The 27,279-nt window shown below is 47.2% G+C and overlaps 2 protein-coding genes and 1 long non-coding RNA gene across 4 annotated transcripts; 1 reads left to right on the top strand and 2 right to left on the bottom strand.

Moving 5' to 3' along the window:
* Positions 1–950: 950 nt before the first annotated feature.
* On the bottom strand, positions 951–13,110 carry LOC309375898 (uncharacterized protein). Of its 2 annotated transcripts, none has more exons than XM_081921836.1 (6): positions 12,987–13,110; positions 6,804–7,921; positions 5,732–5,840; positions 3,727–4,353; positions 2,523–2,683; positions 951–1,304 (listed from the first exon to the last, which is right to left on the bottom strand). In XM_081921836.1, the coding sequence occupies exons 1-6, from the start codon at positions 13,093–13,095 to the stop codon at positions 1,296–1,298; spliced, it is 2,133 nt and encodes a 710-aa protein (XP_081777962.1). In that variant the 5' UTR covers positions 13,096–13,110; the 3' UTR covers positions 951–1,295. The 2 variants fall into 2 exon arrangements, with proteins under 2 accessions (XP_081777962.1, XP_081777961.1); XM_081921835.1 differs by lacking the exon at positions 12,987–13,110 and adding an exon at positions 9,122–12,486.
* A 2,102-nt stretch (positions 13,111–15,212) lies between these two features.
* Positions 15,213–26,866, top strand: PSMC4 (proteasome 26S subunit, ATPase 4). The gene is made up of 11 exons (XM_081920767.1): positions 15,213–15,366; positions 18,650–18,748; positions 20,497–20,683; positions 21,173–21,319; positions 21,860–21,969; positions 22,966–23,059; positions 23,227–23,394; positions 24,974–25,050; positions 25,411–25,579; positions 26,566–26,621; positions 26,730–26,866. Exons 1-11 carry the CDS (start codon positions 15,331–15,333, stop codon positions 26,841–26,843), a joined length of 1,257 nt encoding a protein of 418 aa, XP_081776893.1. The 5' UTR covers positions 15,213–15,330; the 3' UTR covers positions 26,844–26,866.
* LOC309375397 lies at positions 20,038–20,488 on the bottom strand. The gene is made up of 2 exons (XR_014170904.1): positions 20,251–20,488; positions 20,038–20,172 (listed from the first exon to the last, which is right to left on the bottom strand). It is a non-coding gene; the product is annotated as an uncharacterized lncRNA (long non-coding RNA).
* Positions 26,867–27,279: the final 413 nt, after the last annotated feature.

Genomic DNA, 27,279 nt, shown 5'->3' with positions numbered 1-27,279 from the left:
TTGGACATATATGCTTCTGCCAAGAAATCCTTCAGTAGGAGGGTATTAGAATAGGTAGTTTCTCAGTAAAGTGGCAGCCCCACATCTTGATCCCCCATGTCAGTTAAGCTTTGGCATATCCCATTCAAGGCTCCTCTCCTCACTGCAGGAAAATGTGACATTGGACCTACAAAGAAGGTTCATTTTAATTTTCATTTTATTAAAATTAATTTTAAATTAATTTTAAACTCATTTATTAATTGATGTTCCTTGTAGATTATTAAATCTTATTATTAGTAGATTATTAAATCTTATTATGAGATTATTAAATTATGGTAACTCTCTTTGGTTACCCACAAAATAAATGGTCCAATATAATTATCTGCAGCTGTCATTTATTTATACCTTTTCTGGAGGAGTCCCAGGTTCAATTCCTGCTTCACAGCATAACTCAATGAATTGCAAGTCGCAGGGTTGGGAAAGACTCTTACCCCAAAGCAATCCCATCAGCTAGAAAGACCAGTAGTCCGACTTCGCCTAAGACAGCTCCATCAGTTCAGATAATGAAGGTGTGCTTAAGGCACTGAGATGTTGCCCGTGGGTCAATTCTCTCTCCCCCCACCCGTAAAACATAGCATGAGAAACTATCCATTGCCACCATGAAATTAAATATGTGTATTAGTTCACATCATCTTTCCTCCTCTCTCCACACCTCCCTTTTTTTGCTCATACCTTCAAGCACTATAGTAAGAACCAGAGTCCATGGTTCTTTTTTTAACTTTCAAGGTATGAAAAATTGACTAAACGTAAAGACTAAACTAGACCATTTCACAGCCTTTGCCTTGTACTGTGTTCCCTCTAGAGGCAGTGTGAACATTTGATTCAGGTACTTCTGACTTAAGGCCTGAACAAGAATCTGTGCCAACTGGCTCAACACCCATGCTATTTAGTGCCCACAGACAATATACAAAAACGTTCCCAGTTGCTTTATTTAGAGCTAAGCAGGAAAGAAACAGGTACTACAGTATAAAAACAAACAAATCCTAGAGTAACATTAGAAGGACAGTAATGACAGTCAACATTTGCACCACAGCAGGCAAAGAGCTTCAACTCTAGAGCCTGCTGCAGTCTGAGCAACTTACATGATATGCTAAGGGTGGGGGTCAGGGACAAAAGAGAATGAATGTAGCAAGATTGGTTGTCTCGGAAAATCAAGAGCTGAAGGAGCTTTTTCCTTTTAATTCAGGTCCTCATCCTAACGTCAATATTGCTGCTGAATTTCTTGATGCTCAATTTCTTGATGCTCAGCTTATGTTTCAGAAATGCTGAGGAGAGAACAAAGTTAGTATCCAATTAAACGTTTTATATATATTACATTCAGGAAATGAAAACTTACCACAGAAACTGACAGTAGAAATGGTTTAAAGATTTTCCAGAAACCAATGTCACTTTCAACATTCCTCAACTGCTTCAATCTGTCCTCCATCTCCCAAAAGTATCCAATACCAGATATTCAGAAATTTGCTTTAACTTCTCATTAAGAAACAAGAGGAAACCAAACTGTTAAAAGAAGACTTCAGAGTCCTGACCGCTGTCTTTTTCATCTGGTACCTGGATAATTACTTCTGGAATGGAACTTTGGCCTGGTCTGCTCCCACACTGGTTGCCTTCCCCAAGCTCCAATGAAGCCACCCAGTCTGAGCAGACCAAGCAATCCTGTGAGGGCACTGTATTGGAGCAGGGATGAGGAACCTGGTGACCTCTAGATGTTATTGGGCCATAGCTCCCACCATCGCCATGTTGGGTGGGGTGATGGGAATCCAACAGCTGGAAGGCCACAGGTATCCCAACCAGCCAGTGCAGAACAGGGTGGGGCAGCCAGGTACAGTGGTGCCCCGCAAGACGAATGCCTCGCAAGACGGAAAACTCGCTAGACGAAAGAGTTTTCCATTTTGGAGGTGCTTCGCAAAACATAATTTCCCATGGGCTTCCTTCGCAAGATGAAAATGTCTTGCGAGTTCCTGAGGGTTTTTTCCCTTCCCCCCCTTTTTCTAAGCCGCTAAGCCGCTTATCCGATAAGCCGCTACAAGCCGCTAATAGCGCTAATCTGTCAATGGGCTTGCTTTGCAAGACGAAAAAACCATTAGACGAAGAGACTCGCAGAACGGATTCTTTTTGTCTTGCGAGGCACCACTGTACACTTTCCCCAGGCTTTGGAGGACTAAGCTGGTTGGGGGGACCCTCCAGGGAGTGGCTGCTTTTCTGGTTGAGTTTATAACTTTAATCTAACAAGACTCCCACCAGAGGCCTCAGACAAGCTCTTCGCAGGCCTGATCCCAACCCTGATCTAGACCAAGAGAAAAGGGAACCAGTAAGCCCTCTTCAGGCTAGACTGCCTACATTTTACGAATTATCCAAACTTATCAGTTTGGAGAGAGGCCTGATAACAAGTGTTTGTTGCTGAAAAGGAAAAAAATGAGAGGTAGAAAACATGGAAAGAACAGTTTGCTTTTAAACATGGATAGCAAAGAGAGGAGACTTACATTTCTCTCTCGCCATGCTGGCCTGCTGGGAATTTCGGCAACATTCTGGGATGTGTTTGTTGCTGACAGTGACTTCCTGTTGCTGAGGATGTGCACAATAGTGCCAAGAGCCTCTGATAAGTCTTGTAAAGAGGTACCACTCAACCCATATAGTGTGGAAGCTGTACAAATGAAAAAAATAAATATAACAACCCTCATTGATGGAGCAGTCAGTACGACTTCCAGGTAGCATTGCCAACAATTCTTATTTGAACAGTGGTAGGTAACCAGTGGTCCTGCAGATGATGTTGGGATTACAGCTCCCACAAACACTGACCATTGGTTGGCCACCCCCAAAACATTTCTTTCTGCCATCTTTCATTAGTCAATAATCTCTTTTTTGAAGTCTTATAATATACACCTCACACCCTTCCCTTTTTTTGTTGCACTAGCCTTAAAACCCTAGAGTGCAAATCATTAAGTATAAAGTTCTTCACTCTCAGCTTCTATCTCTCATCTGTTATCATTCTAACTTTTATCTCTCCTTTTATCTGCTATTCACCTCTCCCCTTCTGCCTGCTATCGTGCCACTTTCTATGTCTGGAATAATCACTGTCTAATCACCATTTGCCTCCCTTGCTTTAAATCCGTGCTCAAAACCCACTTTTGCAAAGCTTTTTCTAGATCATCATACCATGATATCATCTCTTCTTTGCTTGTGTTCACTTGACAAGCTCTGCCGTTTTTATTTAAATTTAAATTTACATATACTATATCTAATACACGCTCTGTATTAAATGTGCAAAGTGATGTGTGGATTATGCTGATTTATTAAATTTATATACCACCCTTCAACCAAAGCTCACAGGGCAGTTTGCAACATATGAACACAAAATACAGTAACACAAAAGACAATACCCCACACCCCACTGGAGTATGCCACCATGGGGGTGCTCTCACTTCATGCCATAGCATCTAGAAGCATCTGCTACATCACTCAGCATCAACGCGTTGTTCACAAAGCAGGTGCTCCTGGACATTATGACGGAAGGAGGCAGTGGGACTTGCCATGTGCGAGTCTTGTTTTCACTGGCATTCCCATGAGTGGGCATAATACGGAACTCACCAATTCCATGCAGTCACGATATAGGTGCCTGAGAGGGCCTGAAAGGCAACGCATGGCACCACAATGAAACAGCTGCTGTCTGCTCATGCCAATAGTTACCTTGGGTTAGTCGGAGCTCCTCACGCACAGTGTCCAGCTCAGCCTTCAATACGGTGCAACTGGCACACGGAGGTAGCATTCTAGAGCCTGGTGGCCCATCGTGGGTGGTGTCGCCACTGCCATTTCCACTCCAGGGAGAGTGAAGCAACATCTCAATGCTGTCGCTGAGTGAAGGTCTATCTGCCTCAGGAGATACGTGACCATCATTCCCTCCTTGGGGGCAGGACGCATTGCCATCCTTGTCAAAGACCAGTTGAGATGGCCCAAGGCCAGCTGTTGCTTTCTGCTCACATGATGAATTAGAAGAGAGCACCCCGTTCAGAGCCTCTGAAACCCTACCACTGCCCTCCATCTTAGCTCCCCCCTCAACCAGACTCTCTACAGCCACAGCAACATTGCACCCGGAAACAGATCTTCCCCGCCCTTTCGCTTTCCCAGCTTGCTTTCCTGGTGCAGGGGTTGGCATTTGCTTAGCTTTCTCCCCAGCCTCAGATGTCTCCTCCGAGTTATCATTCAGCTTCCTTTGCTTTGTTGCTGCCTCTCCACGTTCTCCATCTTCTGTGGCCACAGTCCGTTCCCTTGGACCTGACTTTGGTCTCTTCCTCAGCCGAAGGTGTGCTTCTGTACCTGAAGGTGGAGAATAAGTTTATCTTGAGAGACCTGCCAAGATAGAAAAATAACAGATGGGCTTGTGGTTAAGGCCCTAGGCTGGGAATCAGAAGATCTGGGTTCCAGGCCCATTGATGCCACAGGGCACCACTCACCCCTAGAGGATCAGGTTTCCTTATTTAACAGGTTTCTTAGGATACAGATCATCAGGAAGGGCCATGAATAATCATGAATACAGTCCTCTGAATGCAAAAGATGCTTGGCAGTCTTCCTCTACCACAAAAACCCTGACGCGGGTTACCGTTATTTCCATATTACAGATGATGAATGGAGACTGAGAAAAAGTGTATTCTCAAGGCCCACTCAATAAGGACACTTAATATATCACAATATCCTAAAGAGAACTCACACTCTGCATAGTAATGTATTTTATCCTTTAACGTGTGGCATACCTTTTCCACCCCATGTAAACAAAGAAACATACCCCTGCCACCCTTTCAACGGGTCTGAATAAAAATTCCCTTAAGGCGACTTGGAGGATAGTTTTTCTTCATGTTAAAAATCTGACTGACAGGATCTCTTCCCCTGAAGATCAGATTATCTAGTGAACATAATTTTGAAGCATGAAACAGGACACAGTCCTGGAGATCTCATCATAGGAGGCATTTTGAGAAATTGTTGTAATTATCATACAACCGTAGCTACAACTTATATTTGCATAGGTGAAAGATACGATCTGAAGTTCATATTACTTGCAGGCATGGCAATTTATAAATCCCTTTAACACCATTTTCATTGTTTTGGTGGTTCCTGTGCTTTCGTCTGCTATTTTGTTTGCTGACAGAAGACATGTAGGTGTGGGCTGAATTGTATTAATGCTCTTGTTTAGCAGTGCAGGATTTGACTCACTAGATGTTAGTCCCATCCAACTCTACAAAAATTAATAATAATTTTTTTTTAAGGAAAAAAGAATTACCAATCAAAGTGTCCTTACAACCATGATCCTGTATCTAGCAGTAGTTCCAATCATCCCAGTGTGAAGAGGGAAATATGGAAGGATTCTGCAAAACCACATAAATAATTGGCCAAATCTATCTGTTCAGAGTCTACTATACCCTCTGGCCCCTGAGAAGGCAGCATAGTGTAGTCTCTTGTAGCATGAAGAACTCAAAGGAGAAAGTGGTAGAATTCGGAGTAAATTTTATTTTAGAGCCCTTCCGTTAAGCAGATGAAAGCAGGAGCAGGTTTACTGCCAAGCAATAGATGTAATTACTACGAGGAGTGGCAGGTGAGGGAGAAATGATGTCAGGCATTTCCTCAACAAGTAATCCCATGAACCTGGAAAAGTAAGGGTGGGGTTCTATGGCCTAATGCAATCTAGGAAGGCATGCCTTACCAACTTTCCTAGGGTTCTCTTGACTGTCTTTGATGCAAGATGGTCTCCGAACCTCATCCAATTCTTCTTGGGGGGAATCTGCTACCATGTCATCGGATATCACCCGTGCCTGGAACAGTAAGAATGCCACATCTGCATTCATCACCTTCTGCTCAAGTTAACAGGCCCTTTAGTTTCACCAAAGATGTCGGTGTTGGTCCCTATTATCTGTGAACCATGGATGATTTGAACTTGCTGTTTGTTACTGGAGATCCAATTCATTCTAAATGTTCCTTAAAGACTGAATCCGACTGTATACACCCAAGTCCTAACAAGACTGAGTGTATCCTACTTACATGGATGTGTTGCTAAGAATCTGATGTTTTGTACTAATGAAATGTTTGTTGTTTCTAAAAAGCAAACTCTGCCATCATAGTTGTCTAGAAAAAGTTTGAATAGTCACACAGCAGGCCAGGTCTGCCTTTCCCTTTTTGGCCAAGCAACGCCCAAGATGATGTGAAGTGGGGAATAGATAAAGGCAAGGCTTGGATGAAAGATGCTTTACAGGCACTGACATTCAGCTGGTTGGTGATGCCTGCAAAGCCCCTTGCACAGTGCTTTCCAAATACCACAGACTATCAGCTGATTGCCAGTGCTTGGGAAGCAATGCACTCAAGGCTCCTCAAGCACCAACCATTTGCTTGGATTGTCAGGGCTTGGAAGTGCTGTGTGGTTCGATTGTCTATCTGCCAAACATAGCCTGCCAGTAAGCAGAGATAAGGATCCAGATTACCATCTGAATCCAGTTCTGCACCCCTGCCGTACAGTGTTAACCAAAGGCCAAGAAACCCAAGGGATTAGCAGGCATGGTTTCCAGGAATCAGAAGACAGTCTTCTGTGCCTTGCAGAACATACTGTTCCTGCCTACTCAATCCCCAACCTGGCCCCACCCTGTCACAAATCTCTGTCCCTTCCTTCTAAAAGCTGAGGGCTAGAATTCTTAGGTTTCTATCTAGTGTCCTTTTGCCAAGGAGAAACCTGTGTAAAGTCAGCTCCAAGCAAGAATCAGAAATAATCAGAAATATGATCCTACCTGGTCCCTTTGCCTCTTGGACTCAAAGTGAAGCTGGAACCTCTCTGCCAGGGCCACAGCCTCCTTGCCGTTTTCTGGCTGACATTCACGTACCAAAGTCTGGATTTCGTCAGGCAAAATATTCAAAAACTGCTCAACAACCAGCAGCTCCATGATCTGCTCTTTGCTGCGGACATCTGGCCTCAGCCATTGGTAGGAAAGTCCCCACAGGCACCTGTAAACCTCTTGGGGTCCCTGGGCTTCCTGGTAGCGGAACTGCCTGAAAGACTGACGCTGTGTCTCTAAGTCTATGTCTGTTTCCAGCGCTTTAGCACAATTGCTGCCGCAGAGTTGTTGGGTCTTGCTATGAAGTTGGCCTTTATCTTGCTGTCCAGAACTCTGGTAGGAATCACACAATGGATTCAAAACAGAGAGATGTGCCTCTGGGTTATCACCCTTTCCTGTTGTCCCCATGTGCCCTGCAACAGGAGGAGGCCTCAGGCCCGTCAGCACCTCTTGGCATTGGTCTCCAGGAGACTGCTGAGATAGTAGCCATCTCAGTATCTCTTCAGCAGTCCAATACTGCACTTCAGGGGGAACTTTCACTGCTCCTCCAAGTGCCTCCTTCACAGGAAGTCTGGTTAAGCCCTTTCCTGCTACATCAGCTTGCATTATCTGTTCTAGCAAAGCCTGTAGCTGTGAGCCAGGGCCTGCAGCGGTTCCTGCTCCATTCTTTGTTGACACCTGCAAGGTGTGCAAAGCGTTGGTACAAGCAGTGGAGGTAGGACTGGCAGGAGGTCGCTGAGTTAGTGCTTGGACAAGCTCGGTTTGCTTCTGAAAAAGCTTCTCAAAGAGCTGGGCCTGGAACTCCCTATCCTCCCGGCGCATCTCCCTGTCATGCTGGATGAACTCTGCTAAACTCTGCTTCTCCTCCACTTGGCTAGCAACCTGTCTCTGCATTCTCTGCACTTCCAGCTGATGTGAACGCCCATATTTCTGGCCAGTGCCCCTTGGGAAGCTGGACTGCCCATCTCCCTGAGCTTTTTGCTTCCGAGTTCGGAGGTGGGGACGTTGGTCAAGCATGGATATGAGATGTCTTGGTGCAGGCTGGGTCTCCATCACTATAGGAGAGGCCACATCTATAAGGAAAGCAACAAAGCACAATGAATATCCAGAGAAATGCAATGGTGTGCATATACCCAGGATACATTCCACCTTAGTGACAGAGCATGCTGGTCCATAAGGAATGAGAGCTGATTCAAACGTCCAAAAAAGCAACCACTACAATCCTCACAGGATTAAATCACTTCAGAATGCATGTTAGGAAACCAAGCTTTTGTACTCCTCTACATCAAATTTCCCTCTATGTGGAAAGTTAGGGCCTATGGGGAAAGTACTTTAGCTTTTTGACCTGGGAGAGCATTCACACACACAACACCCATGACCTACATGCTAGAGTTCTATGAAGAATGCATCACATGCTTTCTTCTGAATGCATGATTTGGCTTTATTTGATTGTCATGTACCTTTTGCAGGATGAGTCCAAGGGCAGTGATCTAGGATATCTATTTAGAAAAACTAATTCCAACATTTTAAAATGTAAGTATATGCAGAATCACTTTTTAAAATGTGACCCTATGAGTGCAAAAAAGTTTCTGTTGGAACTGACCCTGAAATTGTGGGCAATGTGCAAGTAAAAACAGCTGTACTGCAGCTACCCAGATGACAAATTATGAAATTATGATGAAATTAGTATGACTTGCACCCACTTGGATGCATATGTACATATGGTGCTAGGAGCTCTTGACCTTTAAGAGTCAATCTCTTAGATGAATCTCAAGATGAATCAACTGGACAAGGCTAACAAACTAGAAAGAGAGCATGTTATTTATAATGGAGGATCCTGCAGTCCAAAGGAACGAAAGTGCTGCAATTCATTACCCTAGTTGGTGTCATAGTAATCTCTTGCATAGATTACATTCATCTCGGACAGGTGCCCCAACTGTCCAAGTCTAAGCTATTTTTGGTCTGATTATGAAACAATAAAGTGCAATTTTGATACAGGCAAAAAAGATTACAATACAAGGGGACAAAGACAGCAGAACTTGAGAGGCATCTAGAAAGTCTTCTCAGGAGAGCAGAGGAGAAACAAGCACATGACACATATGTGGGTGCCAAGAATATAGGGAAGTGCAGGTCAGAGGCCTTGGAGGCTAAATACCCAGTAAAAGGCTCTAGTTAAACAAATAATTCAAATCAAAGATGTCAGCCCCACCTGAGGTATCCTTCAGGAGGAGCTCTGCTGAAATAAACCAGGCAAAATGAACAATGGAGCTTACCAAGCTCAGGTGATATTTCATCTTCCGATTCCTCTTCTTTCACTTGAACTGGGATGACTTGGATCTCACCGAAGGCATCCTGAGACTCTGCCTGGGCATAGCTGAATTCATCAGTCCCTTGGCTTTCAGAGGCGGCAGTCTGTGACAACCAGTGCCCAGAGACCTGAGACCCCCACCGCTCACTGATGCTAGACTGGGTCCCCCAAGGCTCAGATATAGAAATGCCTTCCTGTCTGTCTGCAGAGATACTGGACCCCTCACCAGCTTCTGAGGGAAAGCCTGGTCTGCAGTTTATATACTGTGTCATTATCTGGTCGATCTCATCATAAAATGGACACTTGATGGGTGGTCGCCCAACTGAGTTATTTTCTTTTGCTTTCCGGTAAGCCACTTTCAAGCCTTTCATTTTCTCCCGGCACTGGTCCCCGGTTCGGTAAATGCCCATTTCTGCGAGGCGCTGGGAAATGCCATCATACACTGCACGGTTTCTCCCATGAGAGCTAAGATCGTGAGTGACTGCTGCCTCGGTCCACAGGGCAAGGAGCACCTTGATGTGCTCTGCTGGCCAGCTGGCTGCCCGCTCTTGTGGTCTGTCACGCCTCATCATTACCAAGGGAAATCGAAGAGTTTTGTTGGCGGAAGTTAAGACGCAAAAAGTCTGGCCTATGGAAGTCCATGCACCGGCAACTCAGATACAAAGAAAGGGAATTTAAATGCAAGGGATTTCAAGGTTCCCAATCTCCATGCAAGGAACGCCTTGTAGGTGATGCTTGACCCACCTCCATGTGTCATTTATACAGAGCTTCCTGCAGCCGCCAAACCCAGGAATCTGAACTCAGGGCAGCCACAATAGCTACATCTTTCCATTCATACTAGATGGAGTGGAATCAATCCAGGGCAGGTCACCAGCTCATAAGAAAATGCCATTAGGAAGGAAGGAAGGAAGCTAGGTTAACAACAACCCAAGGTTAATCCAGTAAGAAAGTCACTGGTTTGTATGTATACCCAGTTTCAGGAAAGTAGGGTATCTGTTCACACTAAATGTCAGCTAGTCTTATTCACCTGCTAAAACAACAGAAGATGCAGCTGTCACTAATTGATGCTGGAAAAATCCTAGTTCCCTGGGTGCTTAAAAACATGGTGATGATAAGAATTATGGCTAAATATTTGTTTCTCAACTTTCTTCCAAATACAGGGCAGTTTACAAAGGGATTTTCATTGTTCTAACTCCACAACAGCACGATGAGGTAGGTTAGGCTGAAAGATAGTGACTGGCCCATGGTCATCCAGCCGAAGTCTGATACTGTTCAGTTCTCTAAACACACTTCATTTTTTAACCTGAAGAATGCACCTTTAATCTTAACCTTCAAAACACTATTAATTTTAAAACTGTGTTTGTTTTTAGCTTTTTATTTTGTTAGCCCTGTATCTTTGTGTCTCTGTGCAAAAGTAAACTAATGATTTAGGCAACATTGTTTCCAAGTCTCTAGAAGTAAGCATTCCATTTCATTCTATATTAATAAAACCTCCAGATAAGAACTGTGTCCAGTTCTGGGCACCACACTTTAAGAAGAATGCAGACAAATTGGAACAGGTTTAGAGTAGGACAATGAAGATAGTCAGAAATATGAAAAAGTCTTATGAGGAAAGGTTGAAAGAACAGACCATCTATTTTACCCTGGAGAAGGGTGTGGGGTGTTTGTGTGTGCAATATGGCACTCTTCAAATACCTGAATGGCTGTGATGCAAAAGAAAAATCACTTGTCTCCTGCTACCCCAGAAGGAAGAAATAGATGGCTCTAAGTTACAGAAGAGAATTCTGGGCAGATGGAGCTTTTCAACATGAGAAGGTAGCCCATCTAGGAAAAGGAAAACTCTGATCCTAAACCTCTGCTGCCTTGCGGGATATCTTCAGAAGAAAAGTCTATGGGGTAAACCCTACACAAATTCGAAATGCAGTCCCCAAGACAGTTGGGTAGCACCTTGTACACCTCCTTCTGGCAACTCCTACAGCCAAGCAGGTGCCAAATGTATTGCTCTGCTTTCCTTTCGACCACATCAGTGAGGCCGTGAGGTGGATCTTGTTGTATGAGCAGCCTAGGACCTCCAAACACACTGCCCAGGCTTACGCCCTGGGGAGGTCACTATGGTGCTGCTTACACATAACAAGTTATCAGTCTCTGCAGCCACAGCAGGTGCTGTGATTTTCTAACCGTTTGACTTCCAGAGGTGCACTCCATTGTCTCTAGAGACAGACGGATGCCAACAACAACTTTTTATTACTAAGAACAGCTTGATAATGGAACCAATCAACCAAAGTGGGTCCCATGCTGGACATCTTCAATCAGAGGATGAACAGCCATCTGTTCAGGCTGCAGAAATTTTCTGCAATAAAATGGGGGGGGATCAGTAGGCATTGGACTAGTACAGCCCTCTCCAATTACCTATTCTATTCCCAATTCTATTACCACAAAGGATAAGCTTAAGAGAAACCAATTCTACCATTTTGAAGAAAGAAACTAGCTGTGTATTGTGTGTACGTTCATTCTACCAATTTGAAGAAACCAGCTGTGCATTGTGTCCACCCCCACCGCTCCCCAAAGCAATTTTTCTCCTCAGGAAAAAATGTTGTTCTAGATGGCCCAAAGGCCACCTCCAATTCTAATTCAGATGTCCTGATGTAGTGGAAGTACAAAAGAGTTCCTGGGTGGTTATTTTTGTTTGTTTGTTGTGTAAAAAAGGGAATTTTAGCAAATGCCTCTTTCCTTGCCTCTATGCAACAAGGTAGAGCTACCACAATTCCTACTTCTACATAAACAATTAAAGGCAAATGAGTTTTCTCTGCCTTTGCATCTGGTCTCCACCCACCTTTCTGCTCCCGTTTAAGAAGTGTGAGGTAAGGGAGACTCTTAAAGAATAAGGTTGTGATGCGACTGGTGCAATCTCCCTGATATTAGGGTGCAAGCCACTTGTGCGTTCAGACCTTCCCATCTGAAACCACTTGCTCCCTGAAGAACAAACCCCAAGATCTGTATCAGAGTGCTTTTTAACCTGTGGTGTGGGTGTGAGCACTATCTCTCAGCCTAGCCTCCCTCGAAGGACTGCTATGAGGAGAAAAATCAGATCTGCATATGAAAAATGCTGCACCCTTCCTTGAGGACAGAAATATAATAAGCAAAACTTACAAATCAATAAACCTAAGCTAGGAAAGCCAGCTTTTCACCTGGCTTGCGGAAAGGCTGAGCTGCACCGATTAGCCAGGGGTCCTGTTTTAGCTCTAAACACTTAAGATTAGGTTTATTTATTACACTATTATTATTGATAACAAATATTTATTATCACTATTATTAATTAGATTTATATACCTCCCTTCATAAGATCTCAAGGGGGTTCACAGAACAAAATACAGGACAGAAACAAATAAATAAATAAACAAAACAGAAAAAAATAATACCCTCCCTTCACACATGTATAGATCCCCCTGGACACCCCAACAACAACAACCCCTTTTGAAAACACGCGTTTCTTACTGCAATTATTTATATAGTCGTAGATCTAGGAATGTATATATTTCAAAATGCACTTTTTAAAAAGGGCCTGAAGCCCCCCGATTTCTCTAAACAGGCCGTTGGAAAGGGGCGGGAGAGATGCTCTCGGCTGAAGGGCAAACGGGTACCGTTGCCTAGGCTAGGAAGGAGCCCGCTAAGGCCCTTCACCCCCAGCCCTGGCGCCGCCCCTCGCCGCCGCCATTCCCCGAGGCAGGAATCACCTCAGGCGGCCTCCCTTCCCGCCGCCGGAGGGTGGATGAACTCGCCTCCCCCTCCCCCACCCGCTCCAGGGCACCGAAAACCACCTCCCTACCTACCTGCTGTTAAAGAACCACCATAAAGGGGAGGAGCCCCTCCGGCTGCGAGCCCGCCCACAGCCTCAGCCAATAGGTGAGCCGGGTTCTTTCGGCTGCGAGGGGCAATCATTGACTCGTCGGCTTGTCACTCACACGGGCAAGAGGCGGGGCTCGGGGTGGGATTAATCTCTCTTTCTCTCCCCCCCCCCCCGCCTCCACTCCACCGGCACCCGTTTCTTGTCCCAGGAACCTGCGACGGGAGTTGGCTGAGAGCTCTTGTCGATCAGAGGGAAGTGGGCGGGGAACGGAGAGGCCATTCGACCGGCGCTCCTGTCAGTCAAGAGAGGCGGCAAGGTGGGAACGTAGGGTATCTTATTACCATCTGCCGGGCCCGTTAGTAGAGATAGGAAATGTGGTAGAATGACACGCGGAGTAAATGGACGGAACCTCGCGCGCACAGCCCATAGAAAGCAATGCAGAAATCCCAGGATTTTACCCTGCCTGTTACTGAACATCAGGCGCATCCATCCCCGAAGCAGATGTATCTTTCTAATTTGAGTCTTTTAATTTCGAGTGGGAGTGATATTTATTTGTTAAGACGTTAAAAGTGCGCCGTTTCTGCAGGCGCAAACTGAGCTCTCCCCTGGTCCGGGAAGAGGCTGGAGGGCACAACGCTACCGAAGCGATCCGGAGTTTGGGGGATTCAAACCACTCCACAATCCCACGCGCAACCTGCTGCGAGATTAACAGAAGGATCGCAGCGCAGGGCTGGCGCGAGCCGGTTCTCAGCATCCAATAGTGGACTGTCCTTGCATACTTACACACCTTGCCTATATAGCGCACACGCGCCCCAGGAGCTGCAGTTTAAAGAGTGCTGGGAAGCATAGCTCTGCGAGGGGCAAAACTATAGTTCTCGGGGGTTCTCTGGCCTGGGTGGGAAATGTGCTTTAATGTATGCACGCAAGCCCGTGCATCTACCACTGGAATTTGCACTGGTGCTGCTCCTTCAACGATTATAGGCTTTGTCCCTGCATGAAGTGACGCTCCGTCCCTCCGAGAAAAGCGGGCTCTTAGCCCGCGAAAGCAAACGGCACGAAGAAACAGGGCCGCCTGTTCAGGCGCCACAATTATGCTCCCATGAATATGCCATGGGAGCATATTCACCCAGTGCTTTTCCAGTTGCATTGGCTACCGGTCGAGTACCGGTCAGATTTAAGGTGCTGGTTTTGACCTTTAAAGCCCTTCACGGCCTAGGACCCTTGTACCTATTGGACCGCCTCTCCTGGTATGCCCCACAGAGGTCCTTAAGGTCCACATATAGCAACACACTAGAGTTCCCGGGCCCTAAGGAAGTTAGATTAGCCTCAACCAGAGCCAGGGCCTTCTCAACACTGGCTCCGGCCTGGTGGAACGCTCTGTCTCATGAGACCAGGGCCCTGCAGGATCTGATTTCTTTCCGCAGGGCCTGTAAGTCAGAGTTGTTCCACCTGGCCTTTGGCTTAGAATTAGTTTGATTCCCTCCCCCTCTTTCTTTTTCCTTTCTCCACCTATGAAGAGACTGTATCCTAATGCTAAAGTTGGGGCGGGGTGGAGGAAAGATGGCCAAAATTCCGGGGTGGGGATGGGAAGAGGGGACCTGATCCTCCTCTCCTGCCTTCTGGGTTTTCTTCAGGAGCCTGGTGGGCGGAGAAGTCCTCGGAAGGAAGATTGGAGCTCCCGGGTCTACTTAAAGCTTCAAGAAAATCTTCACGTTTAAAAAAAAGCAGGGGCAAAACAACACGGCCGAGTTATCCGAGTTCGTCAAAGCCAGAGTTTGTTCCTCCTGATTCTTAAACAATATATATTTTTTTGGAAAATTTTTTTAAAAGCACCCCCACAACCCCCCCCTCTGGACAGTGGAGGGGCTTATAGCCGAATAAAGTATTATCTATCTATCTATCCTAATGTTTTAATGTTGTATCTTAATCTTTTAAATTGTATTTTAATCAACTTGTTTTTATTATTGGTTGTTAGCCACCCTGAGCCCGGTCTTGGCTGGGGAAGGCGGGGTATAAATAAAAAATTATTATTATTATTATTATTATTATTATTATTATTATTATTATTATTACTACTACTCTGGCCTTCAAATGCGGTTGGGGCTCCCCAGCTCCTCATCCAGCCTTGGGAGAAAGTCCCGTTTCCAAATAGGCTCCCGGTTGCAAAGCTGCAGCCTAGCCTACGACTCCCATACCCCCCCCCTACTTTCCCCGCCCCATCATACCTTTTCTCGAAAAGGACTACATCTCCCGTCAGCCTCTCTGTCAACTTCCGGCAGCTTTTCCCGGAAGCGGCGAAGAGCAGCCTGGCCTTGTTAAGCTGAGAAATGGAGGAGATCGGGATCCTGGTGGAGAAAACGCAGGTAAGGGAGGCCGGGACGCGTGTCGTGAGGAAGGAAAGGCGGCGCCGGGCCGGATCTTCCTCCTTCGCCGTCCTTCCCCCCGCGTCTCTGCTGCTTTGGGGCCGAGGCGGCGGTGCTGAAGCCCTAGAGGGCCGGCGGGGGACGGGCGAGGTGCCGAGTCACTGCGGGGCTGGTGGGGCCCTGGAGGAGCAGGAGGAGGACCGTGGCCTTTTTAGCTCTTTGCCCCACTGGACCCCACTTCCCCCGGCCCCATAGAAAGCCCTGTAAGTAGCAACCCTGAGATAGCAGTCGGCCCCATTGGGCACAGGGGCGCAGGGAGGTGTCTTGAGCCCTGTCAGGATACTGGCCCACCTAGTTCAGTGCTGCTTGCACTGACAGGCAGCGGCCAGGCTCTCCGGGGTTTCAGGCAGGGATCCTCTCCCAGCCCTGCCTGGGGATCCAAACTGGGATTTTCTTCTGCGCTCAAAGCAGATGCTTCTCCCAAGGCTGTCAGCTAGTAGTATGCCTGAGAGGCCATTTGACTGACCGGCCTTGGAGAGGCACAGGTTATTTTTTTAAAAAAATGACAGATTACATTTTTTGTTATATCTTACGAATTCCCGATACGTGTTTCACTTGTACATTCTGAACCCGGTTTCTCGAACTTAGAAAATCTTACATACTATCAAGGGATGTTGTGGAAAGAGGCTTACAGTTGGCTTGGCAGCACTTGACCCGAAGGAGTCAGTGACAAAATTAGAAAAGGGGGGAAGGCACGCAGAGTGATATTTTGATGCGCCTGAAATGGAAGCTTTTTAAAAGAGACTTGAATTTTAACATCTCAGTTCGCAAGGTTGTTAAAAATGATTTGTGTGCTAAAACGTTTTCTTTTGTATTTGAGAAAGGCAATCAAAGATGGTTGTATTACTTATTCTTGCAGTTTAAAATACATTTATCGGAACTAAGTTTTTGTGCTTTCCAATTTTCCTACTAAGCATGTTTCTGAACATTGAAGTTAGCATTTATTTATTTATTGTGTGGGTACAAGTAGTTAGCCTTGCCTAGTGAGCAAACAGTCTGGCACCAACACTGGCTTTACCACTGAGCTGTGGCCCATCCCCTGTGGGACTTCTCTCTGGGTAGACACGTATTTAGGTTTCCTCTGTCAGACTCCTGCTTTCCTTCTCCTGCTACATCCCATTGCTAATTAATCTTGCTCTTGTTTAAAGTGTTGCCAGATCTCGCTTGTGGGTTTTTACAGACAATAAATGATTATTGTGGTTCGGCAGATGCTGGTGTTTCAGATGCTGCCTTAAACGTAACAAACAAACAATTCAAAGTGCTGTTTTTGATCTGTAAAGCCTTAAACGGCTCTCTCTATATGAATCAACCCGGACCCTGTGGATCCAGAGGGTAGCATCATGAGAATGGGGCCTTTTCAACAGTGGCTCCTCATTTGCAAAATGTTCTCCCTTTGGAGGCTCGCCTGGCACCATGGTTACATATCTTCAGGTGCCAGGCAAAAAGAGGTACTGATTGTCCCCTCTTCTGCTAGGGCACAACATTGTCACATTTCTTGCTGGGCAGGTGTGAAGAGAGAGAGAGATGCAACAATCCCTTCAAACGCAAACTAAGGTGGTGTGAATACTAATTAGTTTAGAAGTGATACAGACCCTGGCCCATAAAATCAGGATGCTCTGGACGCTTAGAAGTATAAATTGGTTGGGGGGGGAATCTTTTTTTTTTTTTAATTAACCTTCCCCACTGAAGAAACCAGGGAGCCTTCAGAATGTGCAGAACGCTGAAGCTGACAGTTGCAGGTGGAAGAAAAGGAAACTGAGATGGGGAACGAAGAGGGAATTCGCCTGCTTAGGCCCCTAACAACTAATCATAAGCATCTTGGAGGAGTGGATAAGGGGGATATCAAATCTGAGTACTCTAGTGCAAGAAAATAATACCTTAGGAAAGGGAGAGAAAAACCCACCTCTTTCTATCCTCTTACCCACCCCATTGCAACTTTCTGCCTGCCTGTACAGAACTATTGGGCTTCTGTTTCAGGCTGGCTGAAGTTTTGAACAAAAGATCTTCTGTTAGAGGAGGTGTACGCAACAGCATTGTGTTGCAGTATGATTTGTGGAACAACAATAATTAACATCAGCGTGTTGATTTGGACTGTGCAAAGTGCTTGGTGGTTTATTGTCAGGGATAGGCAGGTGTTGAAAGGGTGGGCAGAGAAGGATGATCCAGGAGAAAGGGCCAGCAATTTGTGGGGTTCTAGACCTCACATGAGGCAAGGGGAAGGGGAAGAGGCCTGGCAGTCAGAGTCAGGAGAAGAGGAGGAGGAGGAAGAAGAGTTGCAGGAAGGCGCAGAGGAGGAATAGGCTGTCTCAGAGAGAGATGGGAGCTCTTAGTATCTCCTCTGCCCCCTCCCCAGCTGTCTCAAAGGACAACAAGGGGCTGGAGCAGCTGGAGATGCTACGCAGGAGAAGTTGTTTGCTTGTGCACACCACAAGGGTGTTTAAATGTGCTGAGGGAAGCATGGTCACACAGTTGCTCCAGCTGTCTGGGTTGGAGCACAGGTCTGAGGAAGGCAATGCCTAGCTAGCTGTTTAGCAGGAGTGATGCCTGGGATTCTCACCTCTTAGGAGCTGATATAATCATGTTCTTTGCCAATAAAGAGCTAAACTTCCAGTTGTGTGTCCTCATTGCTGGGTTTGGGACATTTATTATGACACGAACAGGGGAAGTTTTTAGCACAGGTATGTCTTTGGAATTTGTCCTAAAGTGTTTAAAATTGGAGGGTCTCTCTCTGTCCGCCGAGTCACAGTTTAAGGCAGAAAATATTATGCACGCAGAATTTGCGACATAGATACAGGTAGCAGAACTTAGTCTCTGATGAAACCTGCATAGGAGGAGGCCGCAGCAAAACTTCATCCTTTTCCTGGACTGTGCCTTTGGCTTGCTCCTCTGTCATTCGATCCGCTCAATGGATTCTGTTGCTCTAACGGCTGGTTGAAGGGCTTCCCACTTTGTAACATCTCTTCCAGCATCGCTTTTTTGAAGGGGAGGTATTCATCTGCTAAGTGTAGCACAGAAATGAGAAACCTGTGACTCTCTAGACCTTGCTGGACTCCCAGCTTCCACCAGCCCGAGCTTGCATGGCTACGAATGACAGGCATTTTACTGCAGCAACATCTAGGGAGCCTCAGGTCCCCCAACTTAGCCAGGCGACATGTGCAGTGCAGGAGGTGAAAGTTTCTCAGATAACTCTATGTTCTCATTTCTTTGTGTTCCCTGATTCCAGGATGAGCTTCCAGCTCTCTCCATCTCGAGGCCTCAGACTGGCCTCTCCTTCCTAGTTCCTGAGGCTGAGGATGTGGAGGACCTGTACAGCCGTTATAAGGTGAGCTATCTTGTGATCTTGTTCAGCTGTGAGGTTGTAGGGCTCTGTTTGTGGTGCTGGAGGGGGCTGTTGTGTGGTCCTTCGCTCAAGAACAGGGGTGGGAAACAGGAACACGTTGGCAGTCTGGGTCCTAAGCTCCCAGGATAGTTCAGTTGGTAAAGCATGATTCTCTTAATCTCAGAGTCTCATGCTCTGTGGGTTCGAGTCTCATGCTGAGCAAAAGATTCCTGCATTGCAGGGGGTTGGACTAGATGGCCCTCATGGACCCTTCCAACTCTACGATTCTATGATTCCTTGGGAGCCACTTTGCTGGGTTTACAAGGCCACTCTCCTGTCAATCACCTGACATCAGCATGTAACTCAGCTTCAAAGGAGAGAATCAGGACTGTGGGCTAAGTACCCTTGCTATTCTTTTGCAAACGCTGCCCATCAGGGTGCAGCTGATCCCAGAGGCATCTCAGTTGATCAGTGGTGCTTTCAAATCCTGCTTTCAGCAGGGATTAATTCCACTTCCATCCAGGAACTCCCAAGGAGGACCAGTCTTTGGGGCTTGCACTTGGTGCCAAATTCAAAAGGTGCTGAATGCCAGCAGTGCTTGCCATGAAAAGAAATCGGGAGCACACCTTAAGCCTCCAGATTGTTTCTTTGCAAACACTTCACTACCTGCTGCATGTGTGACATCACATATGATGAGAGACCCGCAGGTCAAATATTCCCCATCATTATTTGACGAGATAGCAGCAGAGCCACAGAGGTCGCCATTATAGAGGCAAACTGGTGGAGCAGTAAAAGAGTTAGGGGCACCATTGCTGCAGTGCTGTTTTTGACAGAAAGGTGCAAAGATGTGTTAGAAATTGTTTCTGGCCTGCTCTGTCCAAATTATTTTTTTGTGGAATGTTAATATCTTGTAGAAATTAATTTATGCAATTTACTGCCGCAAGGCGAGGTTGAATTGCGTGTTGTGGATCATTATGAATGGGGTCAAAAACAAAACTGCCATAATTGCAGTGTCTTTAAGCAAATGTGACGGCACTGGGAATTCTGTGTACAATTTGAGTTACTGCACCTTATATAACAAATGTCTTTGTATTATTGGTCTCAGGTGTATGTTGTTGACTGGAGTGTGAGTTAACTGCTTAGAATTACTGTTTTTTCTTAAGGACTAGGAAGTTGAACAGAAGAGGTATTAAGAAGAAGCAGTAAGGGCATAGAGGCAGATGTTCAGGTCTGTGGGGAAAGATGATAATTATTCTACCTTTCTGAACGTTTTCTCTGTGACTTTCTTAAAAAAATAAATCGATATAATTCAGATTCTGCGGTATGTAGAAGATCTCACACTCTTAAGATCAGATATTCCCAACCTCCCTGGCTACACAGCTTGTCTGCCATAGTTGTAGTGTTTAGGGGGCAGTAGTGTGGATGTGCTCGCTGCATACGGAGTCTGTGCTCGCTGCATACAGAGTCTGTGCTCGCTGCATACGGAGTCTGTGCTCGCTGCATACGGAGTCTGTGCTCGCTGCATACGGAGAAGGGCTGTAGTTCAGTGGCAGAGGATCCGCTTTACGTGCAGAAGGTCCCAGGTTCAATACCCAGCATCTCCTGGTAGCTGCTGCTAGTCAGGGTTGGCTAGATGGAGCAGTGCTCTGACCGTGTAAGGCACCTTCCTAGGTATTCCTACGATATCATGAGTGGTAATTCAGCTGGTGCAGGAGGAGGTTTGAGGAGGATTTCGGTGTGCCCCCCTGTAGAAATTACAGCAAGAGCTGGAGTTCCTGGAAGTTCAAGAGGAGTACATCAAAGATGAGCAGAAGAACCTAAAGAAGGAGTTTCTGCACGCCCAGGAGGAGGTGAAACGAATCCAGAGCATTCCGCTGGTCATTGGCCAGTTCCTGGAGGCCGTGGATCAGAACACAGCCATTGTTGGTTCCACCACAGGTACAGTCCCTTCTTTCCTCCAGCCCATCTACCTGCAATGGGCCAGCTCCAGGTTTGAGGAGGCAGTGGACAGTCCGCTCTGGCAGGGGGCCCTGCTCTGTTTGTGTGCCCCAGGTGGTGGTAGCTAATAGCAATCAGCAGCATTCTGAGCTGCATTGAACTGCCGAGGACTGTCATTCAAATTTCCCACAATGCCCCGAGTGACACAACGCCAGGGGGATTGTGGGAAACTTAAATGACAGCTAGACTCAGAGACCTGGCACTGCTCAGAGTGTGTGTGATTTGGGGAGGGTGGGAGAAGTAAAGGGAGACAAGTATCATTGTTTGGCACTGCCAGGGTGCTGGGGCTCTGGCAGCTGCCCAGGGATGCCAAGTGCGGGCGCCAGCCCTTCCCTCTCCTTACATTGCAGCTTGAGAAAAAGAGCTGGCTTGTCTCCCTGGCGGCCTCTGTTTCCAGTCATTTATCTCATAAGTGTGTCTCCACTTCAGGCTCCAACTATTATGTCCGGATCCTGAGCACCATTGACCGGGAGCTGCTGAAACCCAACGCCTCTGTGGCCCTGCATAAACACAGCAATGCCTTGGTGGACGTGTTGCCCCCTGAGGCCGACAGCAGTATCATGATGCTCACTTCAGGTAAGGCAAATCTTCCTCGGATCATAGAGGTGAGCCCTGTTAATGGGCTGCCTATGAGCAGGGATTCCAGGATGCCTTCAGTAAGAAGACGGCTCTTGCTGTCTTCAGAGTCCTTGGTGTGGGGAACCTCAGACCCGCAAGTCCCAATTTGGCTTGCAAGGACATTCCATGCAAACCCCACCTGCCTGCTGCACACCTGTCAGGCAGGTACTTGTATGGCTGCGAAGGAACACTTGGGAGCTTAAAGTGAGCTCCTGGTTGCGCTTTCGCTGGAGCAAGCTGTGCTCGCACTGCCCATCAGATCCAGGAGCATGAAGCGGTTTACGTTGGAACTGCAGCTCCAACAGAGCTCCAGCATGTGCTGGCTGGGGCTGATGGGAGTTGGAGTCCAAAACAGCAGGCAGGGGTGGGGGGAAGGCTGCCCAAGGCTATGAAGACAAAGGCCCAGTGGAATCAAGGTAGCACTTGAAAGAATGTAGCAGGGTAGAAAGAGATCCAAGGGCAGGAAAACACCTGAGGTCCTGTCCCTTCTCTGAGCAGATCAGAAACCAGACGTGATGTATGCCGACATTGGTGGGATGGATATTCAGAAGCAGGAAGTGAGGGAGGCAGTAGAGCTACCCCTTACCCACTTTGAACTCTACAAACAGGTATGTGATCTAAATTTCTATTTTGGAGGTATGTGAAGTGTGTACACAGATAGGCTGTCATTCATGTATCTATATTTATCTGCACTTTTCCTTTAGGAAGCTCGCAGTCGCTTGCTTCAACAACAGTGATCCTAGAAAGCTGCCATATACCGAGTCAGACCACTGACCCGTCAAGCTCACTATTTTCCACTGACTGGCAATGACTCTCAAGGGTTTCAGCTCAGGGACCTTTGTAGTGTTTTCTGGCGATGCCAGGAATTGAACTTGCAGCCTTCTGCATGCAGAGCAGAAGCTCTGTTGCTGAGCTATGGCCCTTACCCTTCATAGCTCCCATTAATATTTGCTTGCTTGGGACAGGAAGTGGGTGGGGTAGAATTGCAGAGAGAACTGCATCCTCCGCACTGCATCGCCTGTGTTCATTTTACAAAGAAGAAAGCACACGTGTTTTCTCCCGCCCTAAGCTGGGTCGGTTGTCATCTGTATGATTGAAAAACACAGCAAAGGGAAACCTCCCTTGTTGCATGTGCTGGTAGCTATCAGTCCTCCGTTCCCACCTTCTGCCTTTTAATCTTTGGGCTGCTTTGTATAGAGAACATCTGTGCCTTCTTACCAGTGGAGGGAGATCCCCAAGCAGAGCCCGAATTGATTCCTGGCTATTATTTCTGGATATTTGACATGGGTGCACACCAAGATTTACTCGTGCATGCCCGTCTCAGTGCTTGGACCAGCTCTTAGCCCAGTTGGTGCAACAATATCATTGTAGCAAAATCTGGATGTGGTTGGTGCATGGATGGGAGGCTTCTGGGTGTAGCGGCTGGACCATCTAAGGCAGGGATGGGGAACCTGTGGCCCTCCAGATATTGTGGAGCTTGACTCAGAGCAGCAGACTCAAGCAACAACTTGGAAGTGGGGTTTTATTCTGTTGAGAGATGTGACAAGGGCCCTTGAGATGGCCTATTTTGTTGTTCTTTTCTCACCTTTCCACCCTTTTTTCAGATCGGCATTGACCCTCCACGGGGGGTGCTGATGTACGGCCCGCCTGGTTGCGGGAAAACCATGTTGGCCAAAGCAGTGGCTCATCACACCACAGGTGAGCAAGGCACCAGTTCTCTTGCCTTGGACACGTCACTACCCTGTTGGGTGTAGGTTTGCTGGCATCCCTTGGTCTTCCCAAGGCGGTGGCCCCGTTGAGATGGGTTTCCCTGGGAGACTGAGGGATGCCAAAGGAGCTGGGTCTAACTCTGCCTTTGCCTCCAGCTGCCTTCATCCGGGTAGTAGGATCCGAGTTTGTGCAGAAGTACCTGGGCGAGGGGCCGCGCATGGTGCGGGATGTCTTCCGCCTGGCCAAAGAGAATGCCCCAGCCATCATTTTCATAGACGAGATTGACGCCATTGCCACAAAGCGCTTCGATGCCCAGACCGGAGGTGAGTTGGTGACGGGGGAAGAGGGAGCGGGGGGGGGGCTCCTGGGCAACTGTGGCCACCTGAATAGAGGGAAGGACTAGGGAAGAGCAGTTTACGTACGATTGGTAAAAACAGGACAGTCCTTGCCCATAGGATTACAGTTTTAACAAACACAGCATAAAAGGAAATGGGATGGGGGAGGGAAGAGGAAAGCAAATGAACTCTGATCAATTATTAAAGTTATAATGACCAGCAGGAATAGAAACTTTTCAGGGACAGAAGGAGATAGGGGGCTGGGCTATCATCAGAGCCAGTGCAGTAGTCCTGCTTCCCAGTCTCTTCCTCTGCTGTAGCCTCAAATACCGATATATTTGGGAAATACCACCTGAAGGAAGTTGCTTTAACCTTTCACCTGCTGTTCCAACCCCTTTGACTAGATCCACACTCCCCCCAACTGATAAAAACAGCCAGCAAGTGATTGGGGAAATGGTGAAATTCCCTCTTCTGTATTAGGCAGCAAATATAAGTTTGGGAATCCTGTGTTTGTTGCGTAACCCCTAGTTTCTAGTTTCTGCCTGAGTCCTGGCTGCTGGGTAGGGCTGCTGCAATTCCTGCTGCCTCCTCTAGGTGTTGCTCCGAACTTGCAGTGTCACAATGTGCTAGAACCCTGGGCTTCGGCAGTTCTTTGTCGGTTGAACATAGTGACCTCTGCATATGGTTGGCCTATGAGAGCCAAACAACAAACTTGGCTCAGGTGAGGCTAATGCTTCTGCTAGGGGGGAATATATTTTTTTCCAAATTCTTCAACTTGTGTGAATCGGGCATATTTTGTGTGGACAATCACTTTATTTTGTGCAGTCGGGGTTGCAAATTTGGATTTGTTGAGCAAGAAATAGGATGGCAGCTGGGTGTGGAAGAAGCAGGGAGGGTTAGAAGGGCTGTAAGCTCAGCAGTTGGGCATTCACCTTGCATGCCGAAAGGTCCCTGGTTCAATCCCCAGCAATGGAAATGGGCAGAGACCACTAGAAGTCCTTGCTTTTCTGTCCTTCTATACCAGGGATGGGGAAACAAACGGCACCCAACTGCACATGAGAAGGAAGGAGGGTAGCAGCAGGCTTGGAGAAACTTCACATTTTACAGAAATATACCCACGGCTAAGGGTATCCCAAAACAGCCCAGTAAACCCTGAGCATGCTCAGCAGCCTGGTGGGTAGGTGAGAATGGAAAACTGTAGTGGCAGACTGGAATGGTGTATCCTGTAAAAGGACATGGCTGTCTGATTAGAATGCCAGACAGGCAGACTCTATACCGCAGCATCTTGTTTGTGGGTCTCGTATCCTCCAAATCCCCCAATGGGCACTGCTGAGACTTCTGCAGTCTTTTCTCTGCAGTCATGAGGACTCGAAACTTGGACAGCTGTATAAATCCTGAGGTTCTCTGAATGATGGCTTAAAAGGCCAGTGTGGTGCATTCCAGGCTTGCACGATATCCCTGAAGATGGGTTGGTAGCGCAAAGCAGCTTTGGCTATGGTGGCAAAAGGAAAGGGCAGCTCTCTCTTCCAGGGCGCACCAGCTGATAAATTTGTTGGTCTCTCTACAGCTGATAGGGAGGTTCAGCGCATCCTCCTGGAGCTACTCAACCAGATGGATGGCTTTGACCAGAATGTTAACGTCAAGGTGCGTTGTGTTGGGCAGCAGCGTGGGGGGGGGGGGGAGGTGTTGAGTGGCCTGGAAAGGCAATTCTCTTTACCATAAACTCTGGATTTAAAGCAGAGATGGGGAAAGCTGTGGCTCTCTAAATGTTGTCGAACTACAACTCCCATCATCCCTGAGTTTTGGCCCGGGCCTCATGGGAGTTGGAGTCCAGCAACATCTGGAAGGCCACCAGTTTCCATAACTGCCTAAAGGCTTCCAACAAGTGTTGGCTTTTCTCCACTTAACTTACCAAATTCAAATTCACAATTTGCCTGAGCCTGCCTTTAATTTTTTGGATCAAGAAGTTGGGTTTAATGGAGTTCTCTCTTGGTTCCCTTCTAGGTGATAATGGCCACGAACCGAGCAGACACCCTGGATCCTGCTCTGCTCCGGCCAGGCCGCCTAGATCGTAAAATTGAGTTTCCCTTGCCGGACCGGCGCCAAAAGCGGTTGATCTTCACCACCATCACTAGCAAGATGAACCTGTCTGAGGAGGTGGATCTGGAGGATTGTATCCTTCTGGACAGTGCAGTGGGAAGAAATGGGTGGAGGGCAGGGGGACTAGAAGAATGGCCAATGAGCTGAGCTTAAGAGATGTTTTGTTTGTGTGTTGCCCCCCTTTTTTTTTTGGATTTGATATCCCGCCTTTCACTCCCTTTAAGGAGTCTCAAAGCGGCTAACATTCTCCTTTCCCTTCCTCCCCCACAACAAACACTCTGTGAGGTGAGTGGGGCTGAGAGACTTCAAAGAAGTGTGACTAGCCCAAGGTCACCCAGCAGCTGCATGTGGAGGAGCGGAGACGCGAACCCGGTTCACCAGATTACGAGACTACCACTCTTAACCACTACACCATACTGGCTCTCTTTATTGACCTGCTAACAGAATAAAGTTTCCTGAACTAATTTCTTGTCTTTTAAACTTGGATGGTAAAATACCCCTCTTACCCACCAATCCTTCTGGCAGTGAATATGGGGAGCAAGCTGATGCTATAAAGCCAGGGCAGGAACCTGCGGCTGTCCAGAAGTTGCTGAGCTATAACTCCCATCATCCCAGGCCATTGGCCACAATGTCTGGGGATGATGGGAGCTGGGAGTTCAACAACATCTAGGGGGTCACCAGTTCTTTATTTAATGCTGTTAAATAAAGGGGAGTGAAGAGCAAGAGGCCAGTTGGACTGTTTGTTACCATAACATCCCCGAGTACAGGGGTTGGCAGCTAGGGTGTACCTGTCGCCTGACTATTTTCCCAGCTCCCGCTGCCAACCTCCTACTTCCATGGAAAGGGTTGTGTCGCACCCGGCAGGTGCTCCCCTTAGCAAAAAAAACTGCAAAATTAGCAGCTGCGGATCATCCCTCTGATACTTTTCTCATTTCAATGGGAAAGGTGGCAGCTCCCAATGGGGGATTTTGCAGTCATATAGGCCAGTCTTCTCCCCTTTTCTAGAACGGCCACACAGGGCCCATTTGCTCCTGCTCTTTCCTTCACTCTTCCTTCCAGACGTGGCGCGGCCGGATAAGATCTCAGGAGCCGACATCAACTCCATTTGCCAGGAGGTTAGTATCGTGTGTTAGACAGCGGTTAGTACTCCCCCTTTTTTTAGTTTTTACTTCCTGCTGATGTTACCTGTTCATGCTTCCTCCCCTCCTTCCTGTCTCCTTAAGGCTGGCATGCTGGCTGTCCGGGAGAACCGTTACATTGTGCTGGCCAAGGACTTTGAGAAGGCCTACAAGACTGTCATCAAGAAAGACGAACAGGAGCACGAGTTCTACAAATAAAAAGATGGGAGAAGCAGGATGGAGACGGAGGTGGTGGTCTCAGTCTGTGGGGGGCGGGGGCATTTTTGGTATCTCTGGTGTTGGTGTGTGAGATTTATCCTGTGAATAAATAATTACCCAGGACTTTACTTGCTCCCTTCTTCGGTGGGGATAAGAGATTACCCTCGCCTTAAGACTCAACCCCCCACCCCACCACCCACAGTTTATTCATGGCCAACTCTTACGTGGCATTTGTTCCTAAGCCTAACAGGCAACACTGTTAGGTGAATTTTCTACAGGGGTGGCCAACCTTTTAGGGGGCTGCTCAGGCCCCACATTCACATTTTGCTAACCCTCTGGGGGTTGCATGCCAGGGGCAGGTGAAGCCACCCCACACTTGAGCATGCACACTTTCAGATGATCAATTAGATAATTGGGGAAAGGGAAGGTTTCACCA

The sequence above is a fragment of the Podarcis melisellensis genome, assembly GCF_964234715.1.
Source record: "Podarcis melisellensis genome assembly, chromosome: 8".
NCBI lineage: Eukaryota > Metazoa > Chordata > Lepidosauria > Squamata > Lacertidae > Podarcis > Podarcis melisellensis.
This window is presented reverse-complemented; position numbering and strand designations above follow the sequence as displayed.

What these genes read in the sequence shown, in the direction of transcription:
- LOC309375898 (XM_081921835.1), bottom strand. Translation starts at nt 9,728, where the DNA reads ATGATGAGGCGTGACAGACCACAAGAGCGGGCAGCCAGCTGGCCAGCA. An exon ending in TGAAATATCACCTGAGCTTG is followed by an intron (nt 7,922 to 9,121) that starts GTAAGCTCCATT and finishes CTTTCCTTATAG; the next exon opens with ATGTGGCCTCTCCTATAGTG. An exon ending in AGAGAACCCTAGGAAAGTTG is followed by an intron (nt 4,354 to 5,731) that starts GTAAGGCATGCC and finishes CTCCACCTTCAG; the next exon opens with GTACAGAAGCACACCTTCGG.
- PSMC4 (XM_081920767.1), top strand. Translation starts at nt 15,331, where the DNA reads ATGGAGGAGATCGGGATCCTGGTGGAGAAAACGCAG. An exon ending in TATCATGATGCTCACTTCAG is followed by an intron (nt 21,320 to 21,859) that starts GTAAGGCAAATC and finishes TTCTCTGAGCAG; the next exon opens with ATCAGAAACCAGACGTGATG. An exon ending in ACTTTGAACTCTACAAACAG is followed by an intron (nt 21,970 to 22,965) that starts GTATGTGATCTA and finishes CCCTTTTTTCAG; the next exon opens with ATCGGCATTGACCCTCCACG.